We start from the raw sequence: 15163 nt of genomic DNA on the forward strand, positions 1-15163 counted from the left end.
ATAACGTTCTACGGCACGTTTCTAAGGCAACACCGCATTCACTAGAAGCGCTTTTGTACCGCTTTCAATCATCGAACTCGTGGCTGAGCATTCTACTTCCGGCCACCGCAGTGTACGGACGCGGAATCATGAGCTCCGTCGGAGCGGCGATAGCGGCCGTTGCTGGCCGCGGAAACAGGTTTAGCGCCGAAGAAGATAAGGACTACGAGATCGTTTTGCCTACCCTGCCCACCGGACGTGTTGTGTTAAACACGATGTTTTTGCACGGCGACGTGCGTATGAGGCCCTACAGGGTCGAGGACTTCAGGGATGCCCTCGCTAACGTCGGTGCGCTCCCCGACGTCGTGGCGTTGGGGGCGTACCAAATCAACCATGTGTGGGCGGTAACCATGAACAGCACGGAAGCCGCGAAGAAGCTGGCCGCCTTAAAGGAGCTGGAAGTCAAGGGACGCCGCTGCCTCATATTCGACCCTGAAGACCAGCAGGTGAAGCTACGCCTGCACTGGATGCTACACGGTGTCCAAGACGCGGACATCAGGACTGCTTTCGCGGCGTTCGGAAACGTGACCGAGGTGACGCGGGAGCGTTGGCGCGTCGTTGGAATGAAGGAAAAGGGATCCACCACGAGAACAGTGCTGCTCAAGTTGAAGCCAGGTATGAAGGTGGACGACCTGCCCCACCAGCTTCGCGTCGCCGGCGAGTTGGCTCTCGTGGTGGTTCCCGGGCGGCCGATGCAGTGCCTGCGGTGTCACGGCACAGGCCACGTTCGCCGTGACTGCAAGGTGCCCAGGTGCTCCAAGTGCAGGCGCTATGGACACGCGGACGAGGACTGCGTCCGCACCTACGCGTCAGCGACCGGGCTCGGTGCGAAGGACGACAACAGGGAGCTGATGGACGTCGCTGAGGCTGAGGAAGCAGCAAAGGGTGCCGACGTGCTGGACAAGGTTCCCGTGTCGCAGGGCACCTCGGTGACTCCGAGTGGCGACGCCCCCCTTGCCGATAAGCCAGAGCTCGCGCCGGCTACGGTGAATTTCCCACAGCCAAGCGAGGAGACCTCAGCGGACGCGGAGAGCCTGCCGGCTCCCAAGGACGCAGAAGCAAAGGAAGTGAGCGAGGTTCACCGGCACAACTGCGGTGGTCGGACGACCACGGCCGCTACCCCCGGGAAACGCCCACATGCCGACACCAGCACCGGCAGAGACAAGGAGGCAACGCCCACTTCTGAGGAACCACCAGCAAAGGCGCCTCAAACAAGGAGGGCCACGATAAAGCTTCGCTCAAACCTTGCGAGCGAGAGGCGGGCCGGCGACACGGCGCCTCTCGAGCACGGCCAGAAGCTCGAGGAGGACGGAGGCGTCTAGCCTTGTGCTAGGCGCGAGAGGTAAGCACCGTGCTTTCGGTCTCTTCTTCTTATTTAAAAAATGGCTCCTGCATCACCGTTGAAGGTCGCCACGCTAAATGTTAGAGGTCTGGCAGGAAAGAGAAAACAAGGCCAGGTGTACCGACTTTTAACGGAGCATGATATTGATGTATTAGCTGTGCAGGAGACGAAAGTTGACGGTGAGGAAGAGACCGAGAGCATGGTGCAACGTTTCACGCCTAGGTTTTTTTCTGTGGTTAGCCACGCTGTAGGCACATCGGCTGGCTGTGTTCTTTTTGTGAAGAAGTTACCGGGGCTTGAAGTGCTTGGTCATTTTTCTTGTGAGTCGGGCCGGTGTGCACTTTTAGATTTTTCGCTGAATAGCACGGATTGGCGGATTGTCTGTCTCTACGCGCCTAATGTAGCAGATGAAAGGGCGCAGTTTTTCCAAGGCATCCAGCAGCGGCTCTGCACCGATAGACAACTGATCGTCCTAGGTGATTTTAATTGCGTCCTTAGTGCGCGAGACAAGACAAGCCGGCGGCCATACCGAGACGCAAGCACTGAAGTGCTATCGCGAATTGTTGAGGAGTGTAACCTCGAGGATGTGGCAGAGTGTCTCGAGGGAGCCCGCACCGTAAAGCTCACGCATTTCCAGGGTTCGAGCCATGCAAGGCTGGACCGCATTTATGCATCCCTCGACATCTTACCTGAATGCAATAGTTATGAAGTAGAGCCGGTATCGTTTTCAGACCATTGTTTAGTTAAATGTTCTTTTGGATGGGTAAAGAGAGGGAATTCTTTTTCGTGGGAAGTGTGGAAATTCAATAATAAACTCTTGCAGGATGAACATTTTACCCGCATAGTAAAAGAAGAAATTGAAAAAATAAACCCAAGTAAAAATATGCACCTTTGGCAACAGTGGGAGCTGTGTAAAGAAACTATAAAAATTAAAGCAATAGAGAGGGCAACATGTATACGGTTTGAGGAAAAGCAGAAAGAGACGGAGTTAAGGACACTGCTCCGTACAGGAAGCTCGAGCGCCGGGGAAATGGATTGAAGATATACGGAAAACAAAGCAAAAACTAGAATTGATAGACGAAGATCGTTATCGAGGTGCGTTAGTGAGGGCAAGGGCAGAAGACACAGCTGCAGGGGAGGCGCCATCAAAACGAGCGCTGGGGTTAGAAAAAGCAAACGCTCAACGGAACCACATCGACCAAATAGATTGGGGCGGTATCTTGGCGGCGGACAACGACCACATCAAAGCAGCGTTCAACGCCCATTACCAAACCCTCTTCGCATCCCACACGGTAGACGCTAACACTTTTAAGAATAAGTTTCTGGCGACGATACTGCGTCTGGACGATGAAGTGAGAGAGAGATTAGAACTAAAGATAACTGAAACAGAAGTGGAGCAGGCTATCGACAGTTTAAATGCCGGTAAATCGCCGGGACCGAATGGGTTCAGCGCAGGTTTTTACAAAGAATTTAAGTACGAAATCACACCTATTTTGAACGCAATTTATAACGATGCCTACACATTAAATGCCCTGCCTCCGTCATATGGGTCATCCCACACCGTACTCATTCCTAAAACTGATGAAATAGACTGTGCCGGAGTACCCGGGTTCGAACCCGACCTCGGCGGTTGCGTTTCGATGGAGGCGAAACGAAGAGGCGTCGTGTGCTGTGCGATGTCAGCGCACGTTAAAGATCCCCAGGTGGTCGAAATTACTCCGTAGCCCTCCACTACGAATCCTCTTTCTCTCTTTCCACTTTCATTCCCACCTTCCTCCCTTCCCTTACGGCGCGGTTCGGGTGTCCACAGAGCAAGTGTGACAGTTACTGCGCCTTTCCCTTCCTGTGAACCAATTTAACTTAACGCCTGGTAACATCTTACAGACCCATAGCACTTACAAACGTTGAATATAAAATTTTTATGAAGGTTTTGGCCCGAAGGTTGCAAACGGTTATTAAGGATATAGTAGGACCACACCAAACGTGTGGGATAAAAGGGAGGTCAATAGTGACCAACATTCAAAAGGCGCGAAGTGTCCTTGAGTGTTGTGATGACTGGGATGGTCGGGTCGCCATGCTTCAGATCGACCTCGAAAAAGCATTCGACTGCGTCGATCACGAAATTTTGTTTTCCCTTTTAAAACATGTGAATGTTGGTTCAGTTATATGTAAGGGTGTGGCCCTGGCGTACCGTAACTGCACGACGAGAGTGATTATTAATAAGAGTCTGGGAGCCCCCATTCGACTGCAGCGTTCGGTGCGACAGGGCTGTCCCCTCAGTCCTCTTTTGTTTTGCATTTATATTGAAACATTGTGCATGAAACTTATGAATAATGTCAACATTAGTGCGTTTAGGTTACAAGCAGCCGAAGTGAAGCTGCTCGCGTATGCAGACGACATCGTTATTTTTACGGTTGACCAGGAGAGTATCACCGAGGCTGTCAAATGTATCCGTGAGTTCTCTCAAGTTACCGGTAGCGGGGTGAACTGGGCCAAGTGGCTTGGGCTCTGGCATGGACAGTGGCCATCGAAACCAGATCGCTTTGCCAATGTTACGTGGACAGACACACCGACCAAGTACTTGGGCGTCGAGCTGGGTGCCTACCGCGAAAGCGAGCATTATTGGAAAGGGCAAATGACCGAACTACGGGAGAGAGCCGAGAAGTGGAAAGGCGCAAACATGTCGATTTTTGCCAGAGCTACTGTATGCAATCTTTTTTTTATCAGCAAACTTTGGTACGCAATGCAAGTTTTGAGTTGTTCGCGCGTAAACGTACAGAAGTTACACAGGATTTTCGCCGTTTTTGTTTGGGCAGGTAAATGGGAACGCTGCAGCAGGACGAATTTGTTCCGTCGGGTAAAAGACGGCGGGTTGGGACTCGGCCATCTGTTTTTACGGCAGGTGGTCAACCGGTTTTTGTTTTTTCGGGATTCTTCGGACCCTTTCTTACGCACCGTCTGCCAAGTTAGGCTACGGCGCCTACTGCCGGAGTTTGTTGTCTCCACCGAAGAAGCTACGGGTAGGATTTTTGGTTATTACAGGGAGGTCGTCGCTAGTGTAAGACTTCTTTCAGTGCGTTTTTCTAATGAATATTTGTCCACTGTAAAACGAAAAAAGCTGTATCGCGATTTATGTGACATTGTTTTGCCACAACCCTTGTACAGAACCTTATACAGTGGAGGTCCGGGCAGAGATGTCTTGAAGAGAGTAAAGAAAATGCAGGTGTCGCCAGGAGCTAAGACATTTTTCTTTAAATTACACACCGGAACATTATCAGTAAAGAAGTTTTTGGAGGAAAGGGATTTTTTTTTACCGTGGGGGGCGCACTGTTTAATCTGCAAGCAGCCGGAAACAATAGACCATGTTTTTTTGCATTGTTGGGAAGGGGTTTATTTCTGGGATGTTTTGCAACGTACGATAAAGAAAGAATTTCCACTAGACTCCCACGGCATCCGGTATTTAAGCATTGATAATGAAGATGGCGTTCCGTATGATTTAATCATGCTCATGGGCCTCCACTCTATATGGCGCTCCAGAATGGCGGGCTATCACTGCGACAGGGATGCTCGACCCGCTAGAATATACTTTCGAGAAAGTGTGAATTGGTTTATTGCCATACAGAAAGTGGCTGCTGACCCTCCCGAATGGCTCTCAAGGGTAGAGCCTTTGCTGTCGTTGCGGGAGTTTTAATGTACTGAGACGAAGCCAGCCTGACATTGGCTGATGATGACCTTCCAATATGTACTTTGTTTTGTGTTATTCGTGTTGTGTTCTTGTGAAATGGTATGAACCAAAGCCAGGAAATAAAGAAAAAAAAAAAAAGAACTCGTGCCTGAGTGGTAGCGTCTCCGTCTCACACTCCGGAGACCCTGTTTCGATTCCCACCTAGCCCATCTTGGAAGTTGCTTTTTATTTATGAAGTGCATGCCGGGATTTATCGCTCACGGCCAACGCCGCCGACGCCGACGACACCTGCTTTTCTGCGACACGAGCTCCTTAATGCTGTCGCGTTAAAAGGATAGCGGCACTATCTGTCCCCAGACGTACTAAATTAGTTGCCAATACCAGAAGCCGCTTATGCATAATTTGCGTTTCTCGATGGTTACACAAAGAGAAGTTTATTGACTTCCAAACTCACAATACATTGACACTGGACCCATCAATACATACACTTATATGTAAAGGATACAGAATAATGTGCCGATACAATACAGATGTTGTAAATCGCTTTACATTAACAGTCTTATCTCCGTATCGGAGTCTGCTTACCCTTTTATACAATTTATATCAATTGGTACAAAAAGGGATAAAATATACAATAATAAAGGGAGTACCACTCAAATCTCTCCATCCCCATGCACTAGAGGGTGAAGGGAAAAAAAGGGGGGGGGGGGGATGTACATGCACTGATCCAATGCACACTACTTGTGGTCCTCAATACAACAATGCCGGCATGGTTAGCACATTTGGTCTCACAACAAAGAACCGTGTGTGCCAGCGCTGCAGAAACCGCGCCTCCCCGTCTACTTCGAGCCGCTTTGACAGGTATTCCCAGAGTAGGAGGCGCAGGCTCTGCAGCGCCGGGTACATGGCTCGTGCCGGCTGCCTGCGTGCTTCCGCCAGGCAGCGGCGCTTCAACAGGACGAAAAGGTGGTAAAGAAACACTGCGTGTAATGCCACACTGCGCCTCAATTGCTCTTCAATGCCAGAGCAGGTAACATCAAAAGCTGCATTCAGTGAGGTTCCGTTTTCAGCCAATTTGTGCATAAAATCCCTAACGGACACCAGGCATTATGTAAAATTGCATACAGCTCCATGTAGTGCCGACAGCTTTTAGCCAGGTAATTTTCACTTCTCGCTGGTGCTAAGAATCAGAGAAAGCTCCAGGGAGCACTTTGGACCACTAAACTGCTATGAGGCGAAATCCGCTATTGGCTGGTGGCAACTCTTTTATCACTTCAACCTTCCTCCTTTTCCTTACGGCTCAGATAAGGTGGCCCCGCCGGGGTGGTGCAGTGGTAAGACGCCCGACTACTGTGCCGGAGTACCGGGGTTCGAACCCGACCTCGGCGGCTGCGTTTCGGTAGAGGCGAAACGAAAAAAAAACTGATTGATTTATAGGGAGGGACAGGTGCGGTAACTGTCTCCCTTGTTTTCTGTGGACAAAACTGATTTAAACTGATTTATTTATAGGAAGGGAAAGGCGCGGTAACTGTCTCACTTGTTTTTCTGTGGACACCGCAACCGCGCCGTAAGGGAAGGGAGGAAATGGGAGTGAAAGTGGAAAGAGAGAAAGAGGAGCCGTAGTAGAGGGCTACGGAGTAATTTCGACCACCTGGGGATCTTTAACGTGCGCTGACATCGCACAGCACACGACGCCTCTTCGTTTCGCACCTTAACCGCGCCGTAAGGGAAGAGAGGAAGGTGGGAGTGAAGTGGAAAGAGAGAAAGAGGAGCCGTAGTGGAGGGCTACGGAGTAATTTCGACCACCTGGGGATCTTTAACGTGTGCTGACATCGCATAGCACACGGACGCCTCTTCGTTTCGCCTCCATCGAAACGCAGCCGCCGAGGTCGGGTTCGAACCCGGGTACTACGGTCGGGCGTCTTACCACTTCACCACCCCGGCGGGGCGCGGAACGAAGAGGCGTCCGTGTGCTGTGCAATGTCAGCGCACGTTAAAGATCCCCAGGTGGTCGAAATTACTCCGCAGCCCTCCACTACGGCTTCTCTTTCTTTCTACTTTCACCCCCACCTTCTTCCCTTCCCTTACGGCGCGGCTAAGGTGTCCACAAAAGCAAGTGAGACAGTTACCGCGCCTTTCCCTTCCTATAAAGCAACCAGCAATAAAGCAATCAGTCCGCGAAGAATTGTGAAAGGTACTGCGGCTTTTCTTTCCTGTAAACCAATTTGAAACGCCACTGATGCCTACATACAAACTACGTGCGCCCAACAGTCTCGCGGCAGAAGACCTGATTCCGCTTTACCCTCACTACACCATAATAATACAGCCCTAGTAGTAGTAGTAAAAGAACATTTATTTTAACAGAGGAGTTCGGGGCGCGCAGGCTCCTGGGCCCCCGCACGGCCCCACTACAATCAAACGTTCATGTTCCTACGGTTCATGACGTGGGCAGCTCGGTCTGTGGCGGTCTTTTGCCGGACCGGGTCCTCAGAGCGTAGCAGGGTCTCCCATTCCTCCCAGGTGGTGAAGTGCTCCAGACCCCGCGGGGGAGGATCCGCCGGGCATTGGAATAGAATGTGGGCGAGGGTGGCAGTGGGGTGGTTGCAAAGGGTGCAGGAGGGGTCGGTGAGAGTGGGGTGGTAACGGGACCTAATGTAAGGAGATGGGAGGGTTCGCGTCTGGAGGCGGCGCCATAGTGTTTGGTGGTGATTGCTGAGGGAGGAGTGAGGTGGGGGGTAGATCTGTCTCTCGACCCGGTAGGCCTGAGTCATCTCTTTAAACGTGTGCATGCGATCCCGGGAGAACTCCGACGTGGGGACCGCCCGTACCCGGCGTATTAGACCTCGGGCTAAGCTGTTGGCGACCTCGTTGCCAGGGTTCCCCGAGTGCGCAGGCACCCAGATAAGCTCCACGTGGCGGGGCGGGTTGCCAGTGGGCGAGGTCAGTATGCAAAAAGCAGAAACATGAACTCGCCCACGTGCGAAATTTAGTAGTGCAGTTTTTGAGTCTGTGAGTATATATTTAGCTTCCGTGTGGGCAATTGCAAGGGCGATCGCTGCCTCCTCGGCCACTTCTGAGGAGGTAAGGGGGAGAGTTGCAATGGACTGAAGAGTATTGTTCACCGCGGCTGCCGCCGCCTCATCGCCCGAGCATGCGGCGTCCACCCATACGGCATCCGTCTCGGAGCCGTAATATTTGTGGAGCGCCTTTGCCCGGGCTCGGCGGCGGGGCTCGTGGTGTTGTGGATGGGAGTTTCGGGGAAGGGGTTTGACAAGAAGGTTGGAGTGGATAGGGCGTGGGATGGAGAGGAGTGTGGAGTCGTTAGCTGGGATGTGAACATCGAGAGTTCTGAGGATGTGACGTCCGGTGCCAGTCTGTGTCAATCGGATATACTGGGTCTGTCTGTGGGCCTCCACAAGCTCCCCAACAGTATTGTGGAGACCCAGCTGAAGTAATTTCTCTGTTGAAGTGTTGAGGGGTAGGTGGAGGGCGGTTTTGAACGCGGTACGAAGCATCGCGTCCAAGGTGGAGATCTCTTCACCTCTTAGTCTGAGGTAAGGAAGCGTGTATAAGAATCGGCTGAGGATAAAGGCATGAATGAGACGACATAGATCGTGCTCCCTCATGCCCCTATGTTGGCCCGAAACTCTGCGGATGAGGTGCGAGATCGCACCTTTCACCCGCTGGAGTTCTTTTATTGCGAGGCTGTTTCTACCGTTGCTTTGGATATGAAGCCCCAGTACCCAGAGAGTGTCCACCTCCGTAATGGGGCGATCATCCAAAGCAACGGTTATGGGGGCGCTGGGAAGGTTACGGGTGGTGGGGCGGAGGATCAGGAGCTCGGACGTCTCTGGGGAGCATGAGAGTCCGATGCTTCGTGCGTGTTCTTGTGTTAATGTGGCGGCGCTTTGTAGTGTGCCCTCTATGTCGCCATCACTGCCGTGGGTGGTCCACAACGTTATGTCATCGGCATAGAGGGTGTGCCGGAGGTGTGGTATCGTGGTAAGTTTGCGGGCTAGTGAGATCATTGTCGCGTTGAACAGGAAAGGGGAGAGGACAGAGCCCTGGGGAGTACCGACCCCTTTAAGGGAGTAAGGAGGTGATGTGTGTGGGCCAAAGTGGACCTCAGCCATGCGGTTGTTAAGGAACGCTCCGATATAGGTGTGCGTACGCACACCCACATCAAGACGGGAGAGGGCTGTCATGATCGCGGTGTGATCCACTCGATCAAATTCTTTAGATAAATCCAAAGCCAGGACGGCCTTTGTATGGCCCGGGATAGCCGGGTCAAAAATGTCGGTGGTGAGCTGCAGCATGGCATCCTGCGCGGACAAACGGGGGCGGAAGCCGACCATGCTGTGGGGGTAGAGGTCATTGTTCGTCATGTGCTGAGTGAGTCTCGCCAGCACGACGCGTTCAAAAAATTTTCCCATGCACGAAGTGAGGGAGATGGGTCGGAGGTTTGCTAGTGTGAGTGGGTTGTTTGGTTTAGGAATAAATATAACTTTGGCATGGCGCCAAGACTGGGGGAGGGTACCTTCCGCCCAGCATTTGCTAAAGTAGTCCGCAGTCTGGGTGAACGATTGATCATCCAGGTTGCGAAGCATGGAGTGGGAGATTTTGTCAACACCAAAAGCGGAAGAGGTGCGGAGAGTCAGGAGGGCCGCTCGGAAGTCGGCTTCCGTAATCTCAACATCGAGAGTCAAATTTGGTTGGCCTGTATAGGGAGGAAGGGGGTCGGATGTGCCGGGTGATGTATGTGTTTGTTTTAGGTTGTCCAAAAGGACGTCCGGGGTTATGTCCGTGTTGTGTATGAGCCGAGTGACGTGATGTTGCGTAGCTGTTTTGGACTGTAGAGTCGATTAGATGTCGAAGGAGTTGCCAGGCTCGCTTGGTGGACAGATTGCCGGCCATGCTGTCACAAACCTGTCCCCAGTTGGACCAGCAGAGCTAACCTGCATGTTGGGTGATCTGTGACTGCAGTGCAGCCAGCCTCTTTTTCAGCTTGCGGTAAAGTTTGTTCTTTTTCCAGCGCTCTAGGAGGCTGTGATAAGCCTCCAAGAGGTGGGCGAGTCTAGAGTCTAATGTAGGAGTGTCCTGTGTTGTTTCGACGTGTTGGGTGTGTGCGGAGACATCGGTCATGAGTGAGCTCACCCATTGGTCGATGTCTGTGATGGTTGAATCTAGGTAGTCCATTCGCATTTTGCGGATGGCATCCCAGTTTGTTAGCTTGTGTGTAAGGAATTTTTTACGAGGCTGTGTAAACGGTACAGCGAGAAAGATAATGTAGTGGTCGCTGCCTAGTGTATGGTGTGTCCTGTTCCAGGTGATGTCCACGAGGTGGCGGCTGAGTGTCAGATCTGGACTGGTGTCCATGCAGATGCTATTGCCGATTCGCGTGGGAGTGTGAAAATTATTGTGCACAGTGAGACGGAGCCCACGTACCAAGAACCAGAGACGTTGCCCTCGGCTCGAATTGGCCCGATAGCCCCAATCTGTGTGTGCACAATTGAAGTACCCCCCAATGATCAATGGATGCTTCCCTGCGAGTCGTTGGAGATCTCGCAGGAGCGTTTCCAGTGAGGACATTGGGCGAGAGGGGGGATGGTATATGTTGGCTATAAAAATAGATGGCAAAGTGTGTGTGTGGTATATAATCTCGGTGATGTACAGAAGCTTGCGGAAAGTATATCCGGAGCCACATAAAAAGCTCAGCAACGAGCAGGCCATCGATCTGAGGCGGCTACAGGTGGGCACCTTCATTAATTCACACATATTACACGCGATGCGACCCACAACGTTGAAAAACGAATGCCGATACTAATATTCCAGAGCACTATACCCATGATGCTGGAAGACCCCTACTTAGTACCACATAACGTGGGTATGCAGCGCACATCAAATACAAACAGTTCCAAATCCAAATGGAAGGCAGTGGGAGGCTTAGCTCGCCAGTTCTGACCCGGAAGCTCAGCTCTACCTGATCTCAAGAACTCGCAAGCTAGCGAATGCTGAGGCCGCTAACCACTCGTCAGCTTTGGCTGAAGAGGCGAAGATAAAAGTCCCTTAACCATTTAATAAAATTTACTCTTTCACTCACTGCCAGTACAAGTTAAATATACCAAGGTGGTCGAATTTTCTCTGCAGCCCTCTATTAGTGTACACTAAAACACCTATTTCTCTCTCTTTTCGCATTCCCTCCCACCTTTCTCCATTTTTTTACCGCGTGGGTCAGTTGTCCAAAGCAAAATGTGTGATAGGTACATTGTCTTCCCCTTCGTATAAAGCAATTTATTACGTATTATTGGATGCACATATGTCTTCATTTCCAACCCCTGTCTCAATGTAGCCTCCAGCTTAACTAACGTATGGAAGCTATATAAAAAGTGAAATGCTATGACACCAGGTTGAATATGCGAAGAGATAGGTTACACTTAAGGTTGCACGATATCACATGCGTATTTTCTGACACAGGTTTTCTCAATTCTGGATGACGGCGACGCCCTCACGACCGAAGGAGCTCTATGCGACTCGTGGAATAGATGAAAGTGGGGAACTCTTCGCGTAGGACTAGTAATACGTAACTCAAGTTCGTGCGGATCGGCTTCGTTCTCCTCTGGGCGCTCGGGAGCAGCCATAGCGAGCGCACAGATCCTCACGGGATCCGCAAATCGTCATTTTTGAGTGGTCCTCTGAATTTGTTGCCCTTTTTCAGTGCCCAATCGACGAAAAAGAAAGAGTAGATCACGAGGACAATATTTAATCTGCAAATGAAGCTCTGTGTTTGCATTCTTTCTACTTCGAACGGCTGACGCAACACGCGGCTGAGTTAGGCCTACCGCGGCAAACCGATGTCCAAGGGGCATCCCTCCGGGACCCCCGGTGCTACCTGCAGCCGTATAAATGCTGCGAAGCACGGATGTCATGCAAACAACCACAAAACATGTACGTGGTCAATGGTACACGAGAAAGAAGGAAAGATGCATTGGACAGGAGAAGAGCTGACAAAACCTACTAACTAGCGAGCCCACGGAAGGCTAGCCGATAAAAGATAAGCGGCGAAGTGCGTCGGGCCTGAGCAGACGCGGATTCCAGACGAAGCAGAGAGTTATTCGTCCAGGCCTACTCACACTCGCGAAAACGGATCCGCATGACTGAATGAAGTCATCAAACCGTCAGCGGGTATAAAGCCCCTAGAAAAAAAGAGGATACAGTAACTTCGAACATGAATTAACACTCCATTCTCGTCATCACTAAGAGCGCGGAGAGAAAGCTCGAATATGCAAGCGCGACAAGCATCATAACAGAAGGAAAGAAAATGAAGACATTTCTCTACGTGGGCAGCAGCGGCTCTGAAACTGGATGTCTGTAAACGATGTGCGTTGATGTAATAGTCCAGGCATAACTTATGGGAGCAGCTTCTAGGTCAGTATTTGATTTAACGTTAGCAGCAAATGGATTAAGGGTCTCATCATGGGCTACGGTGGATTGTGGTACATCTAGCGACCACTTCCCAGTTACGTTTAATATAAATCCGCTCCTCTTAGAGTAATTACTTGTGAACAAAAATTTGTCAACAATGAACTCTTTAAAAAGCTTGTGAATTCCTCCTTTTCCTCCATATCATCATCTGAGCATTCTGAACATGCTCGACAAGCACTCTCTTTTCGGTTATATGCCACTGAGCGTTCAGTGTTCACTGTGAAATCGTCTGTTCCTTACAAAATGTCGTGATGATGGGGGAACGAAAAATGTGAAAAAGTGTGATACCCAGAACTGTGGCGCAACAAACACAAACACAAGCGAAGAGACACAACACCGTCATAGAAAAGCTGCATAGAAGAGCCTTTCCCATAACCAGTGTCAACAAAATTGGATGAATTGTAAATTTTATGTGGCTTCATTTAAAAAAAAAATATTCGTATAGCAAAGGATGAGTATAAAGCTAATATGAATATTTATCTCTCTAATCCAGTTAATCGGAAGGTATTGTACAGATTCATGGAATGGACCCAAAGTTCATCTCCACCACATGTAACAGAGTCAGAGGTGGTATCACCCCATGAAGCAAAATATAAACTTGAACAGATTGCGAACGACCTTGCTATTTGCTTTCAAGCACAAACGATGGTTCAGTTACTTCGACCTACGCTATGTGCTGATTTCATTGCGGTTGAGCCATCGGAATTGTATATTATAGTGGCTGGTCTGAAATATGCAGCTCCTGGATGGGACGGTATTACAGTTGCTATGCTGAAAGCTTTATTGCAAGACCACAACTCGGATGTGTTGATTACTGCAAATTTTTCCCTGGAAACTGCTTGGTTACCTGGAGACTGGAAAGTTGCTAAAATTATACTAATTCTCAAAGATCCGAAAAAAAAGTTTTATTTTAGGTAATATTCGGCCATTTTTCTAAATTCAAACTCAGTGAAACTTATTGAACGCATAGTTCACCTGCGCCTCACAAATCATGTCATGACTCTGAATGCATTTAGTGGGGTTCGACAAGGGGTTCGATTTGGAAAGTAGAATTAGGTTTGCAGTGAAGAAGAAAGAAGTGTCGGCATTGGTTACTTTGGATATCGCCAAAGCGTATGACAGTGTAGAACACTCTATACTGTTGAATAAGATAAGCCAAGTTAGGCCACCTTTTTACATTTTTGTATGGCTAAAAGAATTCTTAAGAAATAGAAAATTTTTCTGCACTAGAGGTTCTTTAACTTCTGAAACTTATTACCAAACTAGAGACGTGCCTCAGGAATCGGTGCTATTTCCATTGCTATTTAATATATTAATGAGGGATATTCCTGTTCATCCAAATATAAAAGTGTACGTGTGTGCAGATTATAATGCCTTTTTCTCTTCTGCACAAGGTGTTCATTCTTTATACCAGTTATTGCAAGCCTACTTGAATGCCCTTGAAGTTTGGCTGGGTAAAGTAAAATTAATTCTTAACGTGGAAGAAATCCTCAGTACTCGGTTTCCCACCGGCACACCCCCTTTATACCTCCCTTGCGTATTGCGGTTCACAAATCCCACAGGTTGAATCCCTAAAGTACTTGGGCGTATTATACCACTCCCAATTAGACTGGCGGCCTCATATCAAAAGCAATTGCCAGAAAGGTGAGCGAGCCCTTGGTCGCCTGATTAGAATTAGCCATAAGAAATTTCGTATGCGCAGAGATACTGTTTTGTTTCTCTATAAAACTTATGTGAGACCAATTCTGTAGTTCGGCTGTGTTCTTTTCTCGGGCAGTCCTAAATACAAACTACGACCTTTGTTGCTACTGGAGAGGCACGCTTTACGACTATGTCTGGGGTTGCCAAAATCAGTTTCAAAAGCAGTCCTCTATTTAGAGGCCCGTGTACGGGACTTGAACTCTCGGTTTGAGCTCCTCACTGTGCAAACATTGTTAAGAGCACTGGAACTTCTGTCTGGAGTGGCTTCTCCCATTTTTATTACACACCAAGCTCAGTTTCTAGATTATCATTGGCCGCAATATAAGGAACCAAAATTTATATTTACTCAGTCCTTGCTGTCCAAAATTACAATTTCACTTATTTCAGCAAGACGTGTTGGCAATGTTCAAGCTACTTCCGCACTGTTCTTTGACCAGTCGTTGCCATCTAATGCAAATCCCTTGACTACCACCGTAATAAATGGCCACCTTGAAGATTATCTATTACAGTATTCACGACACATATCCATTTATACAGATGCCTCGAAACGGGATGAAAAAGCAGCAATAGGTATTTATTCCCAGGCACTCGATTGGAGTTTTCACTGCTGAATTGCTTCCAATTGGTTTGGCTGTTCAAAAAGTTCAAAAAGTGGGCAGATGCGGCTATGCACCAAGCACACAGGAAGAGAGCTGCCGCAATACTGAAAGATTGTTCTCTGCCAAGGCATGAGGAACATGTATAGGTGATATCATGCGCGAGCACGAGGCACTCACATGACCATCGGCAGAGCGGGCTCCAGTATAAACACAACGCAGAACCTGGCGCTCACTCTCGAAGGATCACATTACAGCATGGTACGCATAATATATCACACACTTCCTGCATCCTAGCCGGCGCTCTCAAGTTACGCC

General features: G+C 49.5%; 1 protein-coding gene and 1 pseudogene across 1 annotated transcript; one reads left to right on the top strand and one right to left on the bottom strand.

The window, feature by feature from the left end:
* Positions 1–95: 95 nt before the first annotated feature.
* On the top strand, positions 96–1637 carry LOC146176489 (uncharacterized). Its single transcript, XM_084582808.1, has one exon. The coding sequence runs from the start codon at positions 129–131 to the stop codon at positions 1359–1361; it is 1233 nt and encodes a 410-aa protein (XP_084438934.1). The 5' UTR covers positions 96–128; the 3' UTR covers positions 1362–1637.
* Positions 1638–6070: 4433 nt separating this feature from the next.
* Positions 6071–10442, bottom strand: LOC146176490 (uncharacterized; annotated as a pseudogene).
* Between the last annotated feature and the right edge of the window lie 4721 nt (positions 10443–15163).

Source organism: Amblyomma maculatum, chromosome 10, assembly GCF_055883805.1.
Source record: "Amblyomma maculatum isolate TAMU_Amacu chromosome 10, ASM5588380v1, whole genome shotgun sequence".
Taxonomy (NCBI): domain Eukaryota; kingdom Metazoa; phylum Arthropoda; class Arachnida; order Ixodida; family Ixodidae; genus Amblyomma; species Amblyomma maculatum.